We start from the raw sequence: 23,311 nt of genomic DNA, 5'->3' as shown, positions 1-23,311 counted from the left end.
ACTTAAAATTTATTAAATAAATATCACTGAATTAACTAAATTTTTCTTTAATAAAAAAACAAATTAAAAATTCATGAAATTTTTAATTAAAATTAAAAAATAATTATCTACCTATGTATATGTTTTAAAAAAATATAATTTAACAAAAAAATTTAAAAAATCAATTTGAAATTATTTAAAAAAAAAATAAAAATTTATTTAAAAAAAGACAACTATTTAAAAAATTTTATTTTTTTTTTTTTTATTTATTTTTATTTAAAATAAAATTTTAAAATTATTTATCAAAAAAAAATTATTTATTTAATACAATATAATTTAATTTAAAATAAAAAAAAAATAAATAATTCATAACGAAAAAAAAATTAAAAAAATTAAGCGGCAACTAATTAGAGCAAATCCGTCAAAAAATTCTTCGACATATGAGTACGAATATCAAAAAAAATGTAAAAAATTGTAAAATATTCATTTATTTATTGTTTACGATTCAAACACGGTATTAAGTAAGCAACAACCACGAAGAAAGGTAGAAAGAAATAACAAGTAGTGACGTTTACTTTTTCAATAATCAGCACACACGTATGCTTTTCTTCATTCATACCAACATCATACGTAAAACCCGTTATTTTTTAGTAGCACCAAGAATTTCATTCAAGTCAGTTGTTCATCTTTGAAATTCAACTAAATAAATAAAAAAAAAAAAATAAAAAAAAATATAAAAAAAATTATTAAAAAAAATAATTTAAAATAATGCTCAAAATTATTCTGTGATTATTTCAAAAAAAAAAAAAAATTAAATAAAAAAAAATAAAAAATTAAAATAATAAAAAATGACGTGTGAATGTTGCAACGACGAACCCCAAGAATACGAAGTCGGCAAGCCAAAAGATGAGAAACCCACGAGACAGGAACTGAAAGTAGCTCGTTGGATGAAATCGAATGTCCCCATTAAAAAAACCAAGTTCATGAATGTCAATGTCGAGTATTTCTCATGTAAGTTTTGTTGTTTGACCTACTTTTTTGCGCCATTTTCTCTTTTTAACAAAGAAATATTTTTTTTTAGCTGGAAAAGCTCTTGATGCCTTAATGAATTCCAAATTCGCGCAAGGCTCGAAACCCTTATTTGCTGATCGGGAAGCCGCCATTGACTTTTTGGACGGCATGTTGGCTCACAAATTGTTCCATCGCGCGAAAAAAGTGCCCGTGAGTGAACAAGAACTGCGTCGCAAACGGAAAGAAGGCGAAATTGAGACCGAAGAACAAAAGAAAAAACGGAAAATTCGTCTTGTGATGCATCCCGAGCAAATTTTCGAGGATGGGCATGAAGCTTATATCTGGATTTATGACCCGATTCCCGTTTATTATTGGTTTTTGGGGATTTTTGTCGTGTTAATATCCATCGTGATTTGTCTTTTCCCGCTTTGGCCGCCGAAAATGAGGCTTTGGGTGTATTACGGAAGTGTTACAGGCGCCGGATTTTTAGTTTTTATACTCGCCTTGGCACTTTTTAGGACAATTTTGTTCGGAATTATTTGGATTTTGACTCTCGGACGTCATCATTTCTGGTTTTTGCCGAATTTAACGGAAGATTGTGGCTTCTTCGAGTCTTTCAAGCCACTTTATAAGTACGAGTATCGCGGAAAAGACTACAAACCGCCCGAGAAAAAGTCGAAAAAGCGGAAAAAGGACAAGGAAAGTGATGCGGAAGAGGAAAAACCTTTAATTAAAAATGAAATTTCGACTCCAGAGCATGAAAAAAGGTAATTTTTTGCCTTAAAAATTTTTTTTTGTACTAATTTTTGTCATTTTTTGTAGAAAAATCTCCGAAAGTGAAAGCGTTTCTTCATCCCAATCCTCAACTGGGAAAGATTTCGAGTTTATCGACGATCACGAGGCAAAAGAAGCTCTAAATTAAATAAAAATTTTGTATTTATTAACGAAAAACTCTCGTTTTTTCACACGAGATATTCGACCATGCCGCTCATGTCGACCAAAATCGTTTGCATTTGCTGCTCCTCCGCAGTTTCTGGCAAGAATTCGTGATTATTCCGCAGATGGAACTCCAATTCAGTCTTTTTCTTCGTCCCAAACGGGCAAATTTTGCACATGTAAGGCTTCGTTTGGGTATGCGAGTGCATGTGTTTCGACAGATTTCCCGACAGGGCGAACGCAATGCCGCAAACCGTGCATTTGTAGGGTCGTTCGCCCGTGTGGATCCGCATGTGGCAAGTTAGGGCAGTTTTGTAGTTGAATTGCTTCTGGCATTCGGGGCACTCGAATACCGGGCGATTCGTTTCGTGAATGCGTTTGTGTGAGATCACTTTGTCAGGACGGTTGAAGGTACGACCGCAAATGTCGCAGGGCTGAAATGGGAGAAATTTAAAAGAAAAATTAGAGTTTTGAACGAAAAAAGTGTCAAATTTTTAAAAAAGTATCAATTTTTTATGAAAATTTTTCTTGAAATTGAGATTTGAATGAAATTTTTAACAAATTTCCTTTATTTGCTCGAATTTTTATTGCAAAATGTCAAAAGTTAAGCTAAAGTTTTATTTTTCATTAATTTTTTTAATTCTTTTTATTAAAAAAAATTTTTTTTTTTTTTTTTTTGAAAATTTAGATGTTTTTCAATCAAAATTTTAATGAAAAATCCATTAAAATTCTCATTATTTGAGAAATCTCAAAATTTTCAATTGATTTTAGTTTTTTTTTTCATTTAAAAAAAAATTAATTTATAAAAAATTTTAAAAAAATCTCAAAATTATATTTAATTATTAAAAAAAATTCTTTAAAAAAATATTTAAAAATTTAATTTTTGTAAAATTATTAAATTTAAAAATTTAAATATTTTTTTTTAAATAAAAAAATTATTAAATATAATTTTGAGAAAATTTTTAAATTCTTAAATTTTTTAAAAATATTTATCCAAAATTTTTATTAAAAAAAATATAATTTTGTTAAAATTCAAAACTTTTTAATTTCACAATTTTTTTTAAATATTCAATCCGAATTTCAACCAAAAAATTTTAAATTTTTTTTATTTAAATTTAAAATTTTAATTTTTTTTAAAAAAATAATATTTTAAAAGGCAATTTAAAAAAACTTTAAGTTTTAAAAAAAATCCCGACGTTCCGCGAAGAAATTATTTAAAAAATTAAAAAAGTATAAAAATTTTCTAAAATCTCAAATTTTAACAAATTTTAAAATTTTTTTCAAAAAAAATTACTCAAAAATTTAAATTGTTCAATTTTAAAGTTAATTTTTTTTTCTATCGAAATTCAGATGAAAAATTTTAAACGCATAAAAAATGTAAAATTTTTCTCACATTTTTAATTTTCAAATTTAATTTTTTAGAAAAAAAAATTTTTTTAAATAAATTTTTGAGAAAATTTTTAAAATTATTTAAAATTTTGTGGATATTTTATCCAAAGTTCTTTTAAAAAATATAAATATTTTACTAAAATTAATATTTTTGAAATTTTTTTAAATTAATTTATCATTTGATTAATTTTACGTTCAAAACTTCTTAAGTTTAACAAAAATCTGATATCTTGTCAAAAAATTTTTTTTTTCAAAAATATGAAAAATTAAAAAAATGTCCTTAAAATATAAATTTTTTAGAAATTTTTTATCAATTTTAAAAAAATTATTTAAAAAATTAAAATTCTTTAAAAAAAAATTAAATTTTCTTTAAAATTTTGACACTTTGACAAAAAAAAAAAACAACTTACGAATGATTTATTTTCATGCACAATAACGTGATTCTGCAAATGTTGCCGTGATTTGTAACTTTTGTCGCATTTATCGCACCGAAAAGGCTTTTCTTCGTAATGTTTCGCCATGTGCGACGTCAAATTCTTCACCAACTCCCCGCAATGAGGACACGGCTTCTTCGTCAGCTTATGGATGCTCATGTGCTTCTTCAATCGCGTCTCTGTCAAGTACCTTTTTGGACAAATATTGCACGCAAAATCGCCTTCTCGCCCGTAATCCTTCTCCAAATGATTCCTGTCGATGTGTCCCAAGAGGAAATATTTGCTGCGATACTTCAAACCGCAAAAATGACACTCGAGCTTGCCTTCTTTGTGGATTTTGAGATGCTCGCGATAATACTGCTTGTTGGTGAAAACCTTCTCGGGACAATGTTCGCACACGTAAAAGTCACTCGGAGGGATTTTCGTGAATTTTGTACGTTTTTTTACGATTTTTGGGGGTTTTGGAGTCTCGGGACGTTCTTCGACTTCCGGTTCGGGTGCGGGAATTTCCTCAATTTCGTTTGGAAGTAAAGGCGATGGGGGAGTTGGAGGCTCATTTTCGTCTTCTTCAATGACAAAAGTTTCAATTTCGTCATTTTCAACGATTTCTGGAATTTTCTCTTCTTCTTCAATGACTTCAGTGACATTTTTTTCGAGAGCGGCGAAGAAATTATTCGCATCCAAGCATTGAAGACGAAATTCGGAGAAACTTTGAAGCAATTTGGAACACATCAGGCAAATGTTGTTGAAGGCAGAATCAGGTAAAAGCTGAAAAATTCGTCAAAAATTAATATTTCAAGGTGAAATTCACAAAAAAAGGAAGTGAAAGGTTTACCTGAATTTGAGTGAGTTCATTGTAGATTTGCTGCAAGTCCTGTTGAAAGATGGAAATGTGCTTTCGTAGAGCAGTTTCGGGAGCCAGACAGCATCGACATTGCGAAATCTGTTCCATTTCGGACACTTTTCGGTTAAATTTCACTCAAATTCATCACTTTTGTTGTTCCTGTTTGCGTTTGTTTATGCCGTGAAGCAATATGAGCTGGGGAGAAAAAGTGAATTTTATTATGGGATTTTATAAGGCCATGACAATTTTTTATTATTTTAAGTCTATTAATTTGATTGAAAGTAAAATTGATCAAAAATTATTTTAAAATAATTTTTCTAAAAATTAATTTTCAACTTTTTTACTTAGATTCATAAATTTTATTATTTTTTTTTAATATTTTTTTTTTAATTTTTTTACGATTTTAAAACAATTTAAATAATTTATAATTAATAAAAAATAATTCAAAAATTAATTTAAAAATTTTAATTTAAACATAAAATTGTTAAAATTATTTTAAAATTAGGTAATCAAAAATTTTTTAAATTATTTAAAAAAAAATTTTAAAAATTATTTAAAAATTTTTAATTATTTTAAAATTAATTTTATTATTTTATGAATTTTAACTAAAAATTTAAAAAAAAAAAAAAAATTTAAAATAAAAAAAAAAAATAATAAAAAAATTAATAAAAAAAAAATAGTTTAGAATTTTTTCAATTAAAATTTATTAAAAAAAATTCAAAAATAGTAAAAAAAAATTATAATAATTTTCCTTTATTCAGAAATTTATTAAATGAATTTTAAAAAATTCTTAAAATATTTATGAAGAATTTTTTTAAATTCATTTAAAATTTTAATTATCAAATTATTTATTTATTTATTAATAAATTTTAATAAATTTAATTTTTAAATACTAAAATACTTTTTAATACTTAAATTGATGAAATTTTTATTTTTGTTCAGAAATTTTGATTTTTTAGATAAATTTTAGATTAAAATTTTAAATATGTTTAAAAAATATTTAAAAAAAATTTTTAAAAATTAATTTAAATTTTAATTCTAAAATTAATTAATTAATTTTACAATTTTAAATATTTAAGATTTATTTAATTTTTTTTTTTGAAAACCTAAAAAAATTAAATTTAGTTTTTTTTTCAATTTTGAATTTTTATATTAATTTTACAAAATTAAAAATTAAATAAAATATTTTCAAAATTAATTTATTTTTTTTCAAAAAAAAAAAAAAATTAAAAAATTTTAAACATTTTTAATTTTTTTCAGATTCCCGCACTATTTACTACCGACTACCCACTGACGTGTCTCGCAGAATATGACAGCAAGATAACAGGTTGTAAATTAAACTTTAACTTCATTCGGTGCAAAAAACCTCCAAAAATAAGTCATTTTCTGAAAAAACCTCTGAAGAAAGTACCTGCCAACTCGTCGTGCAATCATCGCAAACCAAAAAACGCAAAAATCGATCAAATTTTCTTTTAAAAAATCAAAGTATTTACGAAAAGCAATGAAGACTGATACAATTTTACGAACACTTTTCCTGATGACGACCTTTTTAGTCGTCGTCTCGAATGCCAGCAAAGACCACCGAGACATAAAATGTCATGGTAAAGCCTTTTTTCTTCATTTTTCGAGGATTTTCTCACAAAAATTTAATTTTTTTGACAGTTTGCAAAGCCACAATTAACGAAATGGACTTGGCAATCTCGAAAGTTGACCCAACGAAGAAAGTTGAAGTCGGCAATTTCCGCTTAGATACTTCAGGGTCTTCGACTTCGCGCAAAATTCCGTTGACAAAGAGCGAAATGTACTTAACGGAGTTGATGGAGACCATTTGCGACAAGATGGATGACTATGCGAGAGCTCGTTACAAGTCGAATGGGAAAATTACCGTGTTGAAGTTGGTTAGTGAGACAGGAGGCATGAATCCGGAAATGTCGAAAGTTGATTTTGTGCAAGATGAGGATTTGAATAAGAGCTTAAAACATCTCGTGAGTCAATTTTTTTCAAAAAATTTCATAAAAAATCATTTTTTTAACAATTTTTCCTTCAAATTTCTTTCAGTGCCTTGAAATTCTCGAAGATTTCGAAGAACCCGTGGTGAAAATGTACATGTCAGAGCAAATGCCAAAAGATCCCGAATACGAATTGTGCAGCAAAACGGCTCAATTGTGCGACGACAAGCCATTAGATGACGACGATTACAATTTTGAAGAGGAAAAAGACGAGCTTTGAACTCAGTTTCATCGAATTTTTGTTCCCAAAAGCGGCCTATATTAAAATAATTCATAATGTGATAAGATAAAAAAAATACAAATCAAAGTTGCTATCTATGAGAGACATATCGTAGACTCGCGAGCATAGAATCGTACTAAATCCGTCACTTTTCCTATTTAAAAGTTTTTTTTAAGAAGGATAGTTAATTTTTTTTGCGAAAAAAAAAGTATTTATTTAAATGCAGTTGATTTATTTACCAACAAAAAAATATTAGAATCAAATAAAGTTGATTTTTTCTGAAAAAAAAAATTTCATTGGTTTTTATTTAATGAAAAATAGAATTAGAGGAAAATTCGTAAAAATTTTGAAATTAAAAAAAAAATATAATTTTTTGTAAAATCCTTATTTAAAATTTTTGATTATTTTTTTTTATTGATGAAATATCAAAGAAATTAATATTTTTCATTAAAAAATAAAAAAAATATAAAAAAAAATTTGAACTAATTTACACAGAGTTTTTTTCTTTTAAAAAAATTTTCTAAAATTTAGAATTTTTGTTATAATTTTTTTTTTATTAAATATCTCTTAGAAATCGTTTTTAAAAAATTCTCAAAAAATTATTAAAGGACAAATTCAGAATATTATTTATTTTTTTCGTCCTAAAATTAATTAATATTAATAATTATTTTTTTTCAAATTTTAATTAATTAATTTAATTTTATTTTTTTTAAATAACGTGATAAAATTTAATTTTTTTTAAATTAATTTATTTTTTTTTTAATTGGCATTAATTTTTTTTAAAAATAATTTGACAATTTTGAGATTTTAAATTAAATGTTTTATATTTTTAATTAAATTTATTTATTAAAAAAAATGTTAATTAATTAAATTTTTAAATTCTCACAAATTTTCGATTTAATTTTAATTTTATTTTTTTTATTAAAATTTAATATTTTTTTAACATTATATTTTTTTTAAATTTATTTATTTTTCATTAAATTAATTTTTTCGACATTAATTAACCCTCAAAAATTGTCAAAGTAATTTAATTAATTTAATTGATTTTCATTAAATTAAAATTTAAAAAATTTAAAAAAAATAAAAAAAAAATTAAAACTAATTGATTAATTAATAAAATTAAAATTAAATTAAATTAATGAAATTTAAGCAATTTAATTAAAAAAAAAGTTTGAAAAAAATTTACAAAAATTGGTAAATTTTATTTGAAAAAGGTTAACTTTATCTCAAATTTTTTTCATATATTTTTTTAGTGAAATTATCTAAAAAAAAATAAATAAATTCACTAAAATAGTGAACAGCTAAAAATTTAAAGTTCAAAGTTTATCTCATCAAAATGATTTTTATTATTTTTTTATTGAATTATCATCACAAATTAGGAGGATTTAAATAGAAATTGGCAAAAAAATATTAAATTATTTTTTTTTTTAAATTTGAAATTTTATTATATTCTTTCATGAAATTATTTGTAAATAACTTCCTACATTAACTCTAAAAATCTATAATTTTTTTCAATTTTTAGTCTGAAACTGTATCTGGAATATTTCCCTTTGCCAATGTGCTCTTAATTTTTTTCACAATATTCGGTAAAAGCCCAATTTGCTTGTCAACACAAACTTTTGCACATTTCTCAAATTCATTTGTGTATTTGGAGATGTCGTCATTTGATGGCGATGCCGGCATTCGATCTCGCACCGAGTCATTGCAGTCCATGACGCATCGCTGTAGTCGTTTTTGGAAATATTGCAACTCGTTTTGAACGTAATTCTGGGAGCGAGTCAGCGGCAAGGAGCATCTTTCGACACACGATTGAACGGAATCCAGACTGGCAGTTTGATTTTCGCAACACTTGGCGGCACATAAATGCATCTCAACCTAAAAAATAAAATTGTTTCAGTTTTATGGACATGTGAATTTATTTAGTGAAAAAATGTTTGACTTACTTGCATTTTTCGTAAAAAACTTTTGTCCAAGTCGTCGACAATTTTTGTTATTTCATGTTCGATTCTTCGGCTCTGTTCTTCAACCATTTTTGTGAATTTTCTAAACTTTTTGTGATAATTTAAATGTGTGATGAAATATTTGTTGCCAATGTGTTTTTGACAGGGCCGGTAGAAGTTTCAAAAGTGTTTCCCTATTTATTCAATATTTCAACGTGATTTATTTATTTTTTTGTCAGTTTCAATTTTTGGCAGTTTTGAGTTATAAAATGATTAAAAATGATAAATTAGAGCCCTCTGACAAATTTCTATCCATTTGGAGCAAGATTTGACAAAAATTGCTTTGACACAGTTTTTTTGCTCTTGATTTAGTTTTTAAAACAAAACTATGTCAAAGAAAATTTTTTTTTCAGTTTCAATTTTTTGGCAGTTTTGAGTTGCAAAATGATTAAAAATGATAAATTAGATTGACAAATTTTTATCCATTTGGAGCAAGATTTGACAAAAATTGCTTTGACACAGTTTTTGACACAGTTTTTTTGCTCTTGATTTAGTTTTTAAAACAAAACTATGTCAAAGAAAAAATTTTTTTTCAGTTTCAATTTTTGTGGCAGTTTTGAGTTATAAAATGAATAAAAATGATAAATTAGAGCCCTCTGACAAATTTTTATCCATTTGGAGCAAAATTTGACAAAAATTGCTTTGACACAGTTTTTGACACAGTTTTTTTGCTCTTGATTTAGTTTTTAAAACAAGACTATGACAAAGAAAAAATTTTTTTTCAGGTTCAATTTTTTGGCAGTTTTGAGTTGAAAAATGATTAAAAATGATAAATTAGAGCCCTCTGACAAATTTTTATCCATTTGGAGCAAAATTTGACAAAAATTGCTTTGACACAGTTTTTGACACAGTTTTTTTTGCTCTTGATTTAGTTTTTAAAACAAAATTATGACAAAGAAAAAATTTTTTTTCAGTTTCAATTTTTTGGCAAGTTGAAAAATGATTAAAAATGATAAATTAGAACACTCTGACAAATTTTTATCCATTTGGAGCAAAATTTGACAAAAATTGCTTTGACACAGTTTTTGACACAGTTTTTTTTTGCTCTTGATTTAGTTTTTAAAACAAAATTATGACAAAGAAAAAATTTTTTTTCAGTTTCAATTTTTTGGCAGTTTTGAGTTGAAAAATGATTAAAAATGATAAATTAGAACACTCTGACAAATTTTTATCCATTTGGAGCAAAATTTGACAAAAAAATTTGACAAAAATTGCTTTGACACAGTTTTTGACACAGTTTTTTTTTGCTCTTGATTTAGTTTTTAAAACAAAACTATGTCAAAGAAAAATTTTTTTTTCAGTTTCAATTTTTTGGCAGTTTTGAGTTGAAAAATGATTAAAAATGATAAATTAGAACACTCTGACAAATTTTTATCCATTTGGAGCAAAATTTGACAAAAATTGCTTTGACACAGTTTTTGACACAGTTTTTTTTGCTCTTGATTTAGTTTTTAAAACAAAATTATGACAAAGAAAAAATTTTTTTTCAGTTTCAATTTTTTGGCAGTTTTGAGTTGAAAAATGATTAAAAATGATAAATTAGAACACTCTGACAAATTTTTATCCATTTGGAGCAAAATTTGACAAAAATTGCTTTGACACAGTTTTTTTTTGCTCTTGATTTAGTTTTTAAAACAAAACTATGTCAAAGAAAAAATTTTTTTTCAGTTTCAATTTTTTGGCAGTTTTGAGTTGAAAAATGATTAAAAATGATAAATTAGAACACTCTGACAAATTTTTATCCATTTGGAGCAAAATTTGACAAAAATTGCTTTGACACAGTTTTTTTTGCTCTTGATTTAGTTTTTAAAACAAAATTATGACAAAGAAAAAATTTTTTTTCAGTTTCAATTTTTTGGCAGTTTTGAGTTGAAAAATGATTAAAAATGATAAATTAGAACACTCTGACAAATTTTTATCCATTTGGAGCAAAATTTGACAAAAATTGCTTTGACACAGTTTTTGACACAGTTTTTTTTGCTCTTGATTTAGTTTTTAAAACAAAACTTTGTCAAAGAAAAATTTTTTTTTCAGCAAAATTTCAAAAATTGCTTTGACACAGTTTTTTTGCTCTTGATTTAGTTTTTAAAACAAAACTATGTCAAAGGAAATTTTTTTTCAGTTTCAATTTTTTGGCAGTTTTGAGTTGAAAAATGATAAATTAGAGCCCTCTGACAAATTTTTATCCATTTGGAGCAAAATTTGACAAAAATTGCTTTGACACAGTTTTTGACACAGTTTTTTTTGCTCTTGATTTAGTTTTTAAAACAAAACTATGTCAGAGGAAAAATTTTTTTTCAGTTTCAATTTTTTGGCAGTTTTGAGTTGAAAAATGATTAAAAATGATAAATTAGAGCCCTCTGACAAATTTTTATCCATTTGGAGCAAAATTTGACAAAAATTGCTTTGACACAGTTTTTGACACAGTTTTTTTTGCTCTTGATTTAGTTTTTAAAACAAAACTATGTCAAAGAAAAAATTTTTTTTTCAGTTTCAATTTTTTGGCAGTTTTGAGTTGAAAAATGATTAAAAATGATAAATTAGAGCACTCTGACAAATTTTTATCCATTTGGAGCAAAATTTGACAAAAATTGCTTTGACACAGTTTTTGACACAGTTTTTTTTGCTCTTGATTTAGTTTTTAAAACAAAATTATGACAAAGAAAAAATTTTTTTTCAGTTTCAATTTTTTGGCAGTTTTGAGTTGAAAAATGATTAAAAATGATAAATTAGAACACTCTGACAAATTTTTATCCATTTGGAGCAAAATTTGACAAAAATTGCTTTGACACAGTTTTTGACACAGTTTTTTTTGCTCTTGATTTAGTTTTTTAAACAAAACTATGTCAAAGAAAAATTTTTTTTCAGTTTCAATTTTTTGGCAGTTTTGAGTTGAAAAATGATTAAAAATGATAAATTAGAACACTCTGACAAATTTTTATCCATTTGGAGCAAAATTTGACAAAAATTGCTTTGACACAGTTTTTGACACAGTTTTTTTTGCTCTTGATTTAGTTTTCAAAACAAAACTATGTCAAAGAAAAAATTTTTTTCAGTTTCAATTTTTTGGCAGTTTTGAGTTGAAAAATGATTAAAAATGATAAATTAGAACACTCTGACAAATTTTTATCCATTTGGAGCAAAATTTGACAAAAATTGCTTTGACACAGTTTTTGACACAGTTTTTTTTGCTCTTGATTTAGTTTTTAAAACAAAACTATGTCAAAGAAAAAAATTTTTTTCAGTTTCAATTTTTTGGCAGTTTTGAGTTATAAAATGATTAAAAATGATAAATTAGAACCCTCTGACAAATTTTTATCCATTTGGAGCAAAATTTGACAAAAATTGACACAGCTTTGACACAGTTTTTGATTTTTTGCTCTTGATTTAGATTTCAAAACAAAACTATGTCAAAGAAAAAATTTTTTTTCAGTTTCAATTTTTTGGCAGTTTTGAGTTGAAAAATGATTAAAAATGATTAGAGCCCTCTGACAAATTTTTATCCATTTGGAGCAAAATTTGACAAAAATTGCTTTGACACAGTTTTTGACACAGTTTTTTTGCTCTTGATTTAGTTTTTAAAACAAAACTATTTCAAAGAAAAAATTTTTTTTTCAGTTTCAATTTTTTGGCAGTTTTGAGTTGAAAAATGATTAAAAATGATAAATTAGAGCCCTCTGACAAATTTTTATCCATTTGGAGCAAAATTTGACAAAAATTGCTTTGACACAGTTTTTGACACAGTTTTTTTTGCTCTTGATTTAGTTTTTAAAACAAAATTATGTCAAAGAAAAAATTTTTTTTCAGTTTCAATTTTTTGGCAGTTTTGAGTTGAAAAATGATTAAAAATGATAAATTAGAGCCCTCTGACAAATTTTTATCCATTTGGAGCAAAATTTGACAAAAATTGCTTTGACACAGTTTTTGACACAGTTTTTTTTGCTCTTGATTTAGTTTTTAAAACAAAACTATGTCAAAGAAAAAATTTTTTTTCAGTTTCAATTTTTTGGCAGTTTTGAGTTGAAAAATGATTAAAAATGATAAATTAGAGCCCTCTGACAAATTTTTATCCATTTGGAGCAAAATTTGACAAAAATTGCTTTGACACAGTTTTTGACACAGTTTTTTTTGCTCTTGATTTAGTTTTTAAAACAAAACTATGTCAAAGAAAAAAATTTTTTTCAGTTTCAATTTTTTGGCAGTTTTGAGTTGAAAAATGATTAAAAATGATAAATTAGAGCCCTCTGACAAATTTTTATCCATTTGGAGCAAAATTTGACAAAAATTGCTTTGACACAGTTTTTGACACAGTTTTTTTTGCTCTTGATTTAGTTTTTAAAACAAAACTATGTCAAAGAAAAAATTTTTTTTCAGTTTCAATTTTTTGGCAGTTTTGAGTTGAAAAATGATTAAAAATGATAAATTAGAGCCCTCTGACAAATTTTTATCCATTTGGAGCAAAATTTGACAAAAATTGCTTTGACACAGTTTTTGACACAGTTTTTTTTGCTCTTGATTTAGTTTTTAAAACAAAACTATGTCAAAGAAAAAAATTTTTTTCAGTTTCAATTTTTTGGCAGTTTTGAGTTGAAAAATGATTAAAAATGATAAATTAGAGCCCTCTGACAAATTTTTATCCATTTGGAGTTGAAAAATGATTAAAAATGATAAATTAGAGCCCTCTGACAAATTTTTATCCGTTTGGAGCAAAATTTGACAAAAATTGCTTTGACACAGTTTTTGACACAGTTTTTTTTGCTCTTGATTTAGTTTTTAAAACAAAACTATGTCAAAGGAAAATTTTTTTTCAGTTTCAATTTTTTGGCAGTTTTGAGTTGAAAAATGATTAAAAATGATAAATTAGAGCCCTCTGACAAATTTTTATCCATTTGGAGCAAAATTTGACAAAAATTGCTTTGACACAGTTTTTGACACAGTTTTTTTTTGCTCTTGATTTAGTTTTTAAAACAAAACTATGTCAAAGAAAAAATTTTTTTTCAGTTTCAATTTTTTGGCAGTTTTGAGTTGAAAAATGATTAAAAATGATAAATTAGAGCCCTCTGACAAATTTTTATCCATTTGGAGCAAAATTTGACAAAAATTGCTTTGACACAGTTTTTTTTGCTCTTGATTTAGTTTTTAAAAAAAAACTATGTCAAAGAAAAAATTTTTTTTAAGTTTCAATTTTTTGGCAGTTTTGAGTGACAAAAATTGCTTTGACACAGTTTTTGACACAGTTTTTTTTTTGATTTAGTTTTTAAAACAAAACTATGTCAAAGAAAAAATTTTTTTTCAGTTTCTTGCAGTTTTAATTTTTCATACTTTTCATGCCAAAAATTCAATTTTTTTAAACCTTGCACCTAAAACGTTAACAGTAAAAATATAAAATTTAAAATTTAAAAAAAAAATTAATTTAAAAGTAAAAATTCCTAAAATTAAAGTTATAAAAATTTAGGCTTCCATTGATTATATTAATTTAACTAATTTTTAAAAATTGACAATAACTTTTATCTTTTCAATAATTTAGGTAAATTTTAAAAATTTTGCGAGCCAAAATTTTCCAATTTTTAGACATTGAACTTAAAATGTTGATAATTTTTCAAACTGATAAAAATCAATAAAGCAAACCATTTAGCCATCGTACAACAAAAACCACAAATTTTCATTAAAAAATAAATTAATTCTATCATTTTATTGAGTTTCAAAGTGATTTGCGTGGTTTAAAGCGAGATAACATCATCTATCCTACAACTTTTTTTTTTTTTTTTTGTTAAAACTTAATTTAAAATGCAGGTAATTATTATTCATTCGCTGAGAATCAATACAAAAAAAATGCAAATATTTTGCGAGATTTCACGCGACGTGCTTCAACTGGATAAAAAACTGTTTAAGGTCCAAACGCTGTGAGGAATTCATGGAAATGTTTTTTTTTTTGCGAAAAAATTCCTTTTACGAGGTCACACTTGAAGCAAAAGCCCCGCTATCGCCCGTCGTCAAAAAGGTCCCAAAATTGACCAAAGCTCCCGTGAATCGCAGCAACACTGTCTGATTGAAATACCATTGCAGCAAGAAAACAACGAGGAAAAAAACGTCTAAAAATATAAAAAAATTAAAAATCAAGAATTTTTTTAAAAATTTAAAAGACTTACGAATGACAACTCGTTCCCATCTCTCGACGATGTACAATTCAGTAACCATCAAATAACGAAACCACCAATAATTGATAAATTCCAGCAATTTATCGAAGATATTTTGGCTTTTCTGCGTCATTTTCACGGGAAATCGGGCTGCGACAGTGCTTCTGGTTCACGAAATGAGCTAAAAATGCGAACGAGCTTCGATCAATGAGTCAATTTCTGATTTGTTGACATTCAAGAGGCTCATAACCGAATTTCCTTTAAAAATCCAAGTCACTATTGAGACGAATGAAATTGATAAAACAAGCCGAAAATTGTTTTGATCCGAGAATTTTACAAAAAAATCTCGAAAAATCCTTGAAATTAACTAAAAATCATCTTCAAAATGAGCACAAGTACGAGAACTGGCGGCACAGCTCTCGAAGAAGTCGATATTCCGGGGCAAGCTTATCTGCGGGAAGCATTAACGAGTTGTATTGATCCTCTAAAAGGTATTTTCATGTCAATTTCTGAAAAAAAAATTTTTTTAATAATTTTTTCTTTCAGCGATTGAAACATTCCAACTCGAAAACGGAATTTTACTCCCGTCACTGCGCCCGATGTTACCGCTTCTCGACTTGCACGGCGTGAAACGTTTAGATTTCCATAATTCCGTGTTGGAAGAGCTTCGGGACAAGCTTGTGCAACAAATTTCGCAACTCGGCGAGAAGGGCGGCAAAGAACGCGATAAAAAACTCAAAGATTTGCTCGTCAAAAGCTTCCCCGTGGTCCGTGTCAAAGCTTTACGTCCCGTTGTGATGTCAATTTTGAAGAATATTCCGCACATCGAGGACAAATACCTTCGAATTTTGGTCCGGGATCGTGAATTATACGCCGATACCGATACGGAGGTCAAACGGCAAATTTGGCGCGACAACCAAAGTTTGTTCGGAGACGAAGTTTCGCCACTTTTGTCGCAATACATCCGCGAAAAGGAGAACGTTCTCTTCGATCACACCAATTTAAACAATTTATTTTTCACGCCGACCCCAAAAACGCGTCGCCAAGAGGATGTCGTGCAAAAACTCGCTCACATGATCGGCAACAGTGTCAAATTATACGACATGGTGCTTCAATTTTTACGAACTTTGTTCCTCCGGACACGAAATGTTCATTATTGCACGTTACGAGCGGAACTTTTGATGGCGCTGCATGACTTGGATGTCCAGGAAATCATCACCGTGGATCCGTGTCACAAATTTACGTGGTGCTTGGATGCCTGTATCCGCGAAAAATCCGTCGATATCAAGAGATCTCGTGAGTTGCAAGGATTTTTAGACAATATTAAGCGAGGACAGGAACAAGTTTTGGGCGATTTATCGATGACGTTGTGCGATCCGTTTTCGATAAATTTTTTAGCGACCTCAGCGATTAAAATTTTGCTCCATCTGCAAAATACGGAGGCCCTGCCGCGCGAAAATACGGTCCTGATACTGCTTTTGAGGATGTTGGCGCTCGGTTTAAGCGCCTGGATCATGATTGACAGTCAAGATTTCAAGGAACCCCGTTTAGATAATCAAGTTGTGACGAAATTCTTACCTGCGTTGATGTCTTTGATGGTTGACGACCAAGTTCGGTACTTGCATTCACGATTGCCGCCCGATGAGCGTGAAAGTGCGATCACAATTATTGAACATTCGGGTCCTGCGCCCGAAACTATCGAAACTTTCATCCAAGAAGGCACCGTAGCTTCCATTTTAGCCATGTACTATACGCTCCATACGGCAAAACAAAAAGATAAAGTCGGTTTATTGCGAATTTTGGCAGTTTTATCGAGTTGCAAGGACGATCGCGCTTACGAAGATCCATTTTTGCACTCCCTCGTGGCGTCGCTGATCAACATGGCGGACGAATTCGCAAATGAGGATTTTTGTACGGTACTTTTCGATGAATTTTTGTTCGCTGGATTGACCAGAGATAATGTCACGAGACACATGTTGAAGCTTTTGTGGTATATTCATGCGAAATTGCCGCCCACGAGACTGCAAACGATGATGAAGGCACTTCAGCCGACGGTGAATCATCATGAAAATGTCCATAAATTGTACGAAGCGCTAAATGTGAAGATTGGAGGAGCGCCATCGACAAATCCAGCGGGACATGATGGGATATCGCAATCGACGCCGATGGAAATGGATGTCGATTCGCCGCTGAAGGACGTCTTGAGGATGCAATAAACTGAATTTTGTATCACAGTAACATCTTTATTTCTTCATTTTTGTGTTTTAGATTGATTTTTATATTTTTTTTTTAGGATTTCTTCTTTTTTTTGTAAGACATGCATTAAACGGTTAGGATAAATATAATAATAATAATTAATAAATATGTATAATTAAAAATATCTTCGCAAGGTCGTAAAATCTCTTGGTTTCCTTATCTTAGCTAATTTTTTGGGGGTTTTTTATTCAGATCAGAAGAAGTTTTTCTTTGGCTTTCAAACAATTCGTTCATATCATCAGGTTCACTTCACAATCATCTCGAACACGATAAACTAATAATTCACTATAAAATGGGAATAGTATACGGGAAAGGTGTTTGCTTGAAATTGCGAGATTATTTTTTTTGTAAATTTAGATTTTTTTTTATCAAAATTCATGTTCGTGTTCAAAAATTTACAAATATAATTTTAATTATTTTTAAAATGTTTCAGAAATTTTTTTAAAAATTTTTTAGATGGATTTTTTTTTTAATAAAAATTTTTTTAAGATTTTTAATCCAAATTTATAAAAATGTCATTTTTTGTTTCAAAAACTTATAATTATAATTTTAATTATTTTTAAAACATTTCATAATTTTTTTTTGTTTTTTTAGATATTTTTTAATTTTTTTTAAATAATTTTTTGAAATTTTTAATCCAAATTTATAAAAAATGTCTTTTAATTAACAAATTTAATTATTTTTAATTTTTTGAGTATTTTTTAAGATTTTTATAAATTTATCCAAATTTCTTCAGATCTTTTCATGATTTTTGAATAAGGTATTCTTAAATTTAAAAAAAAAAATTTTTAGAAAATTTTTGAATATTTTTTTGAATTTCTGAACAAATTCTGAGTCTCTTAATTTAACTAATTTTTAATTAATTTTAATTATTTAATTAAATGAATATTTTTCTTAAATTTTGTATCTTTTTTTTCAATATCAGAAAAATAAAATTTAGTTTTCATAAAATTTAAAATTTTTCAAATTTTTTTATAAATTTCAAAATTTTTAGATTTCATTATTTTATACAGATATTTTTTTTTCCAAAAATTTTTTTTTTAAATCTTATAATTTTTTTTTACAAAATTTTAAATTATATTTATGATTTTTTTCAGAATAATTTTTGAGTTTTTAAATTTTATTAATTTTTGATTAATTTTAATTGTTCGATTTTTTGATCGAATTTTGTGATTTTTTTCATAGATTTTGCATATTTTTTTTTAAATGTAAGAAAAATTATATTACAAATTTTAAAAATTATTTTTCAGAATTTCTGAAAACTTTTTGGCAAGTTATTTATTTTTTTAATGATTATGCTGACAAATTTAATTTTTCAGAAAATTTTTTTTTTTATTTATTTTAAATAATAATTTTTTATAGCTTCTAAATTTTTTTTTAAATAATAATTTTTTTAGCTTCTAAACTTTTTCATTAAAATTTCTATTTAATTATCAAATTTCTCTTTGGAATGTTAGAAAATATTCTAAAAATTATTTTTTTTATTTAAATCAAAAAAGTTCAAAAGTTTTGATTTTTTGATAATTTTTGTCTTTTTTGCCTTTAATAAATTTTTTAAATAAATAAATATAATATTAGAAAAAATAATAAAATTTCTAATATTTTGAGTAATTTTTTAAATTATTTTTTTCTTAAATTTGAGAAATTTTTTAAATTTTTATTTATATATATTTTTTTTTAGTTTTCAAAAATATTTTAATTTAAGTAATTTCTTTTCATTTTCATAAAAATCATAATTTAATTCAACAAATTACGAACAAAAAAAAATTAATAAATAAATAATTTAAATGAGAAATACATATTAAAAAAATATTAAATAAAATTTTTAATTAATGAAAAATATAATAATTAAAATAATTAATTTTTGAAAATAAAAAAAAATAAATAATTAAATTCTCGCAATTTCAAACAATTACCTTTCAATTTTTTTTTGTTTTTGGGAGGAGGAGAGCTACTCTCTTTCACTACATCTATAAGGTATTTTTTTTTTTGTTTTTTTTTCCTCAAAATTGGATTAAGTAATATATAAATATACATGAGTGCTGCAGCAATAAATAAACATTAATCTCGTTGAAATCTATAAAAAATCTGCACAATTTGCGGAAAATTTCCTCTTAAATAAGCAAGGGATCATCGAACTCGTCAAAGTCGTTCGTGTAATTGGGTCTTGCGCTCCCGGGCAACCGCCAATTCCGCTCGGAGATGTAATTGTGAGCCCGCTCAAGCAAATTGTGTTTGCGAATGAGGAAAACTCCACCGATAAAGGCAGCTACGATGACAAGCGGGAGCATAAACCCGCCAAACATGTGTTCCGACTCGATTATTTTCTCCTTTTGCACGCCATCGTTCGTGGGAACGGGCAACGGGGAGTTTGTCGAAGTCGTGACATTCACTTTTTCCGGGGCTTTCGTTGTCGTTGTGGTTGTTGAAGTTGTCGTCGAAGTCGTAGAAGTTGGTTTTGCGGATGTTTTTGCCGGAGTTGGAGCGACTGAAGTACTTTTTGTCGTCGTTGGAGCCAAAGTTGTTGTTGTCGTCGTCGAAGTTGATGTCGAAATTGTCGCATTTTCCGCTGATTTTGCTTCGGGAGTGCATGGCGGAGGCGCCGCTGTGGCATTAACGACGCAATAAGTCTCGTTCGTGGTGAAATTCTTGTTGAACACGAAGCCCGTTAAGCAGAGACAAAGCCCGTCTTGGTCCTTGGCGTCTTTATTTTGCTGCGAACACGACGTATTCGGCGGACACTGATCGCCTGTGACATTCGTCTTGCACTGTCGTACTGTCCGCGTTGCATGGAAAGACAAACAAAGGAAATTTTTCAATGTCCTTCCAATTATCGATTGATGCACTTTTTAACTTGCAAGGATACGGAGCGAGAAAAGTGCATAAATTGCGTTGTACTTACGATTTTTGTCTTCCGCAGCGATTTTGCAGGCAAAAACTGAAATTAACACGAATAAAATGACGAAATTTTTCTTTGACATCGTGAATCGCGAGTTCTCTGAGACTTTGAAAGGCATTTAAATGCAACTAGTGAACATAGTTTCGCAGGACTTGAAGGAAATTTTGATTTGTTTTTACTTTTCTCTCTCTCCGGAGGCGAATGAAAGTGAAAAAGGACAAGACAATTATTGAAAATGTTTTCAGTTTTGTATTTGGATTTATTTGCAGACGTAGAAGGCGCTACTCTCGACCGGAAGTGCACCGATTTTTTCATTTCCGGCACCGATTTTTTCATTTCCGGCACCGATTTTTTCCCATGAGACGAATGAAAGTGATAAGGACGCCAGCGCCATCTATCATTTCACTACAAAACTACTTCCTCGTTCCTGATTGGCTAAAATTTCAAGTCACATTTTTTCTCAACCAATAAAAAAAAAGTTTCATTGTTTACGAAAAAATCTTCATTTTCCGGAAGGCTCTTCGATTTTTCATCAAATATCAAAGAAAAAAAGCAATAAATGTGAACAAAAATCATGTCGTCAGAATCCAAACCAGTTGGACAAGATATTGACAGCAAAATTCGCACAATTGACGTCGAAATCGACCGAAATGTCTCCTTTGAGCAACTCATGTTGAGTCCTTCGATCATTGCCGGTGAGTTTTCTTCTTTTCTCTTTAAATTTCTTCAAAAATTAAAATTTTTCTTTTAAATTTTTAGGTTTGACTCGCAATAATTTCATCTACCCTTCGCCGATTCAGTTAAAAGCCATTCCTCTTGCTCGTTGCGGCAAAGATTTATTCGTTCAAGCAAAATCCGGCACCGGAAAAACTTTAGTTTTTGTCGTGGCAATTCTCGAACGTGCTTTAGAGAAATCCTTCAACGGCGTTCAAAGCTTGGTCGTTGTCCCGACACGAGAAATTGCGCTCCAAATCGTTTCTGTGATCGAAGCTGTCGCCAAAAACGTTCAAAATTTCAGCGTCGTTCCCTGCATTGGCGGCACAGAAATTCTAAAAGATCGTCAGAAGATCGCCAATGCTCGTTGTTGCGTCGGAACTCCCGGTCGAGTGCTTCATTTGATCCGAAATCGAACTTTGAACCCGGAAACCATCAAATTAGTCGTTCTCGACGAAGCGGATAAGCTCTTAGCTGACTCGTTTTCCGCTGACGTGCGTGAAATCATGAAAAGTGCCGCAAAAAGGGAGCAAACTTTGATTGTGACAGCAACTTTGGACCAAAAAGCGCAAAATGAGTTCCTTGTTTTCATGAAAAATCCGCTCGGCGTGACTCCGAAGAAGGAAGCTCCCATTCTGGTTGGTATTACGCAATTTATTTATCAACTTCCGAAGATGGAAAATGTCGTCGAAGAGATGCAAAAGAAGCTGGAAGCTCTTGTAAAGGTTTTACAGCTGTCGATTACAACCAATGCCTAATTTTCACAAATTCCCAAAGTCGTGCGGAAAGTTTCGCCAACGGATTGCACGAAAAAGGCTTTTTAGCGGAATTTATTTCGGGAGCTCTTGATCAAAATACTCGAACAAAGGTTTTTGAAAGAATTCAACAATCCCCAAACTGTCGAATTATAGTGACAACTGACTTGTTAGCTCGCGGAATCGACGCCGAACGCGTTAATTTGGTTGTAAACATGGAATTACCTCCGGATCAGTTCTGTTATTTGCATCGCATAGGCAGAGCAGGCAGATTTGGGTCCCTTGGCACAGCAATAACATTCGCTTCAGTCGGAGAAGAGCTCCTGAAATTCCGTAGCGTGTTGTACGACGAAGAATATCCCGTTTTCAAGGTCATTCCGGGCGAAGAAGACAAGTTAGCGAAGGCTATTGAGGATAAAGACGTCGAAAAAGTGTTTGAACCCTTGGTTAAAGTCAATGAAAAGATGGAAAAAAGCTCCCAAGAAAATGTTTCAGAAGAAATTTCCATTAAAAAAGACGAAAAACCATCAAACGTTGACGATTCAAGCTCAAAACTGAAAAATATCTTCAACTTATACGAAGATTTCATACTAAAAGGAGCAAAAGTCGACCCAGAAACCGAAGAAATCCTTTCAAAAGTACCCAAACCTGTGATTAATACTTCCAACAACATTTTTCTACAAAAAATAGTTGAGCTGAATCTCTATGGAGACGATGAAAAAATCGAACCCCACAAAAATCTCGAGGATAGTCCAACAAAAAGTGATGATTCAACCAAATCCATTAAAGATTCAAGCACTACTACCGACGATTTGCAAGAAAGTGACATAAATGCCGAATTAAATGATGATAACTTAAATACAGAATCCATTAACGATCGAGTCGATGCCTTTTTGGAGAACTTGGATAACGTTTCTCAAGACATCCCGGCTTCACAGGGTTCTGTTACGAGCGGAAAAACTTATACAGTTACCCAACGCGGTTTTGACGACGATCAAAGTTCATCATCATCTGAAACAGAAACTAATTCAACGGCATCCAATCGGGGATCACCTTCGTATCAATATGGCATCGATGATGATAGTAACAGTGAGACTGAAGACGAAGACGATGAAGATTTGGAAGATGAAGAAGAATTCTTTGAAGCTACAGATCATCATCCAACTCAAAATTCTCATAAAGTACATCAAAGTAACTCAGCAATGTCCTTTCACTCAAATCGCCAAGCCTACAATCGCTGGACCGCAATGTATTGGAGTCAAGCATCACAAATTGCTGACTACGTTAACCATTGGCGATTCGTTCAGAATCAGGGATATTAAAAAGTCAATTTACTGTGAGACTCGTAAAAAAATGTATTTAAAATACTTGAGTTAAGTGCGTTTTTTAAAAAAAAGAGTAAATTAAATTAACCATCCACTCACGGATGACATTGCATCTTTTAGTCGAAAAAAAAAATGCCAAACTCACTTGCTTAGACATGTACAATAAATAACAACAATTAAATTAAAAGTCTTAACTAATAACCATTTCATTTCTTTAGATTTCGCGTGGGCTTGGCTGCGTTATTAAATAATATTATTTGTTGTTGTCATGAAACTCTAAAACTTTATACTTGAAGCATCTCTCGTATAGTAGTGTGGCGTTCCGATCATTATCATCACACACTTTAGATCAAGCTTTAATGTGACAATCATTTACTCTTTGTGACTTGACTTCTTTATCATC

At 28.6% G+C, this 23,311-nt stretch overlaps 8 protein-coding genes across 11 annotated transcripts; 4 read left to right on the top strand and 4 right to left on the bottom strand.

Moving 5' to 3' along the window:
• The first annotated feature begins 827 nt into the window (after positions 1 to 827).
• On the top strand, positions 828 to 1,912 carry LOC134829069 (translocation protein SEC62-like). The gene is made up of 3 exons (XM_063842060.1): positions 828 to 990; positions 1,061 to 1,757; positions 1,813 to 1,912. The coding sequence occupies exons 1-3, from the start codon at positions 828 to 830 to the stop codon at positions 1,910 to 1,912; spliced, it is 960 nt and encodes a 319-aa protein (XP_063698130.1).
• On the bottom strand, positions 1,808 to 4,760 carry LOC134832712 (zinc finger protein OZF-like). Its single transcript, XM_063846832.1, has 3 exons — positions 4,585 to 4,760; positions 3,726 to 4,517; positions 1,808 to 2,360 (listed from the first exon to the last, which is right to left on the bottom strand). The coding sequence occupies exons 1-3, from the start codon at positions 4,699 to 4,701 to the stop codon at positions 1,953 to 1,955; spliced, it is 1,317 nt and encodes a 438-aa protein (XP_063702902.1). The 5' UTR covers positions 4,702 to 4,760; the 3' UTR covers positions 1,808 to 1,952.
• Positions 4,761 to 5,902: 1,142 nt separating this feature from the next.
• On the top strand, positions 5,903 to 6,904 carry LOC134830912 (protein seele). Its single transcript, XM_063844526.1, has 3 exons — positions 5,903 to 6,194; positions 6,256 to 6,578; positions 6,652 to 6,904. The coding sequence occupies exons 1-3, from the start codon at positions 6,095 to 6,097 to the stop codon at positions 6,820 to 6,822; spliced, it is 594 nt and encodes a 197-aa protein (XP_063700596.1). The 5' UTR covers positions 5,903 to 6,094; the 3' UTR covers positions 6,823 to 6,904.
• Positions 6,905 to 8,216: 1,312 nt separating this feature from the next.
• LOC134830989 (protein FAM136A) lies at positions 8,217 to 8,923 on the bottom strand. The gene is made up of 2 exons (XM_063844614.1): positions 8,766 to 8,923; positions 8,217 to 8,697 (listed from the first exon to the last, which is right to left on the bottom strand). Exons 1-2 carry the CDS (start codon positions 8,850 to 8,852, stop codon positions 8,341 to 8,343), a joined length of 444 nt encoding a protein of 147 aa, XP_063700684.1. The 5' UTR covers positions 8,853 to 8,923; the 3' UTR covers positions 8,217 to 8,340.
• A 5,839-nt stretch (positions 8,924 to 14,762) lies between these two features.
• Positions 14,763 to 15,197, bottom strand: LOC134829627 (uncharacterized). Its single transcript, XM_063842807.1, has 2 exons — positions 14,972 to 15,197; positions 14,763 to 14,914 (listed from the first exon to the last, which is right to left on the bottom strand). Exons 1-2 carry the CDS (start codon positions 15,090 to 15,092, stop codon positions 14,772 to 14,774), a joined length of 264 nt encoding a protein of 87 aa, XP_063698877.1. The 5' UTR covers positions 15,093 to 15,197; the 3' UTR covers positions 14,763 to 14,771.
• Positions 15,198 to 15,227: 30 nt separating this feature from the next.
• Positions 15,228 to 17,358, top strand: LOC134829625 (negative elongation factor B). Of its 2 annotated transcripts, XM_063842802.1 has the most exons (3): positions 15,228 to 15,450; positions 15,506 to 17,193; positions 17,253 to 17,358. In XM_063842802.1, the coding sequence occupies exons 1-2, from the start codon at positions 15,345 to 15,347 to the stop codon at positions 17,173 to 17,175; spliced, it is 1,776 nt and encodes a 591-aa protein (XP_063698872.1). In that variant the 5' UTR covers positions 15,228 to 15,344; the 3' UTR covers positions 17,176 to 17,193; positions 17,253 to 17,358. The 2 variants fall into 2 exon arrangements, with proteins under 2 accessions (XP_063698872.1, XP_063698871.1); XM_063842801.1 differs by having other exon boundaries at positions 15,506 to 17,341.
• Positions 17,192 to 20,299, bottom strand: LOC134829626 (integumentary mucin C.1-like). 3 transcript variants are annotated; one of them, XM_063842803.1, is made up of 3 exons: positions 20,118 to 20,299; positions 19,132 to 19,991; positions 17,192 to 17,536 (listed from the first exon to the last, which is right to left on the bottom strand). In XM_063842803.1, exons 1-2 carry the CDS (start codon positions 20,230 to 20,232, stop codon positions 19,330 to 19,332), a joined length of 777 nt encoding a protein of 258 aa, XP_063698873.1. In that variant the 5' UTR covers positions 20,233 to 20,299; the 3' UTR covers positions 17,192 to 17,536; positions 19,132 to 19,329. The 3 variants fall into 3 exon arrangements, with proteins under 3 accessions (XP_063698873.1, XP_063698874.1, XP_063698875.1); XM_063842804.1 differs by having other exon boundaries at positions 17,192 to 17,500; XM_063842805.1 differs by lacking the exon at positions 17,192 to 17,536 and adding an exon at positions 18,598 to 18,615.
• A 308-nt stretch (positions 20,300 to 20,607) lies between these two features.
• On the top strand, positions 20,608 to 23,094 carry LOC134829927 (probable ATP-dependent RNA helicase DDX20). The gene is given in 3 exon segments (XM_063843225.1): positions 20,608 to 20,809; positions 20,874 to 21,560; positions 21,563 to 23,094. Coding segments are annotated over 3 exon segments (2,151 nt in total). The 5' UTR covers positions 20,608 to 20,688; the 3' UTR covers positions 22,906 to 23,094.
• The last annotated feature ends 217 nt before the right edge of the window (positions 23,095 to 23,311 follow it).

This window comes from Culicoides brevitarsis, chromosome 2 (assembly GCF_036172545.1).
Source record: "Culicoides brevitarsis isolate CSIRO-B50_1 chromosome 2, AGI_CSIRO_Cbre_v1, whole genome shotgun sequence".
In the NCBI taxonomy this organism is placed as follows: Eukaryota; Metazoa; Arthropoda; class Insecta; order Diptera; family Ceratopogonidae; genus Culicoides; species Culicoides brevitarsis.
The sequence above is the reverse complement of the archived record's forward strand: the minus strand, read 5'-3'. Positions and strand labels throughout refer to the sequence as shown.

What these genes read in the sequence shown, in the direction of transcription:
- LOC134829069 (XM_063842060.1), top strand. Translation starts at nt 828, where the DNA reads ATGACGTGTGAATGTTGCAACGACGAACCCCAAGAATACGAAGTCGGC. An exon ending in CAATGTCGAGTATTTCTCAT is followed by an intron (nt 991 to 1,060) that starts GTAAGTTTTGTT and finishes ATTTTTTTTTAG; the next exon opens with CTGGAAAAGCTCTTGATGCC. An exon ending in ACTCCAGAGCATGAAAAAAG is followed by an intron (nt 1,758 to 1,812) that starts GTAATTTTTTGC and finishes CATTTTTTGTAG; the next exon opens with AAAAATCTCCGAAAGTGAAA.
- LOC134832712 (XM_063846832.1), bottom strand. Translation starts at nt 4,701, where the DNA reads ATGGAACAGATTTCGCAATGTCGATGCTGTCTGGCTCCCGAAACTGCT. An exon ending in ATGAACTCACTCAAATTCAG is followed by an intron (nt 4,518 to 4,584) that starts GTAAACCTTTCA and finishes CGAATTTTTCAG; the next exon opens with CTTTTACCTGATTCTGCCTT. An exon ending in TGCATGAAAATAAATCATTC is followed by an intron (nt 2,361 to 3,725) that starts GTAAGTTGTTTT and finishes CTCCCATTTCAG; the next exon opens with CCCTGCGACATTTGCGGTCG.
- LOC134830912 (XM_063844526.1), top strand. Translation starts at nt 6,095, where the DNA reads ATGAAGACTGATACAATTTTACGAACACTTTTCCTGATGACGACCTTT. An exon ending in CCGAGACATAAAATGTCATG is followed by an intron (nt 6,195 to 6,255) that starts GTAAAGCCTTTT and finishes TTTTTTTGACAG; the next exon opens with TTTGCAAAGCCACAATTAAC. An exon ending in ATAAGAGCTTAAAACATCTC is followed by an intron (nt 6,579 to 6,651) that starts GTGAGTCAATTT and finishes AATTTCTTTCAG; the next exon opens with TGCCTTGAAATTCTCGAAGA.
- LOC134830989 (XM_063844614.1), bottom strand. Translation starts at nt 8,852, where the DNA reads ATGGTTGAAGAACAGAGCCGAAGAATCGAACATGAAATAACAAAAATT. An exon ending in GTTTTTTACGAAAAATGCAA is followed by an intron (nt 8,698 to 8,765) that starts GTAAGTCAAACA and finishes TTTATTTTTTAG; the next exon opens with GTTGAGATGCATTTATGTGC.
- LOC134829627 (XM_063842807.1), bottom strand. Translation starts at nt 15,092, where the DNA reads ATGACGCAGAAAAGCCAAAATATCTTCGATAAATTGCTGGAATTTATC. An exon ending in ATGGGAACGAGTTGTCATTC is followed by an intron (nt 14,915 to 14,971) that starts GTAAGTCTTTTA and finishes TTATATTTTTAG; the next exon opens with ACGTTTTTTTCCTCGTTGTT.
- LOC134829625 (XM_063842802.1), top strand. Translation starts at nt 15,345, where the DNA reads ATGAGCACAAGTACGAGAACTGGCGGCACAGCTCTCGAAGAAGTCGAT. An exon ending in TTGTATTGATCCTCTAAAAG is followed by an intron (nt 15,451 to 15,505) that starts GTATTTTCATGT and finishes TTTTTCTTTCAG; the next exon opens with CGATTGAAACATTCCAACTC.
- LOC134829626 (XM_063842803.1), bottom strand. Translation starts at nt 20,232, where the DNA reads ATGCCTTTCAAAGTCTCAGAGAACTCGCGATTCACGATGTCAAAGAAA. An exon ending in CGCTGCGGAAGACAAAAATC is followed by an intron (nt 19,992 to 20,117) that starts GTAAGTACAACG and finishes CAACGCGGACAG; the next exon opens with TACGACAGTGCAAGACGAAT.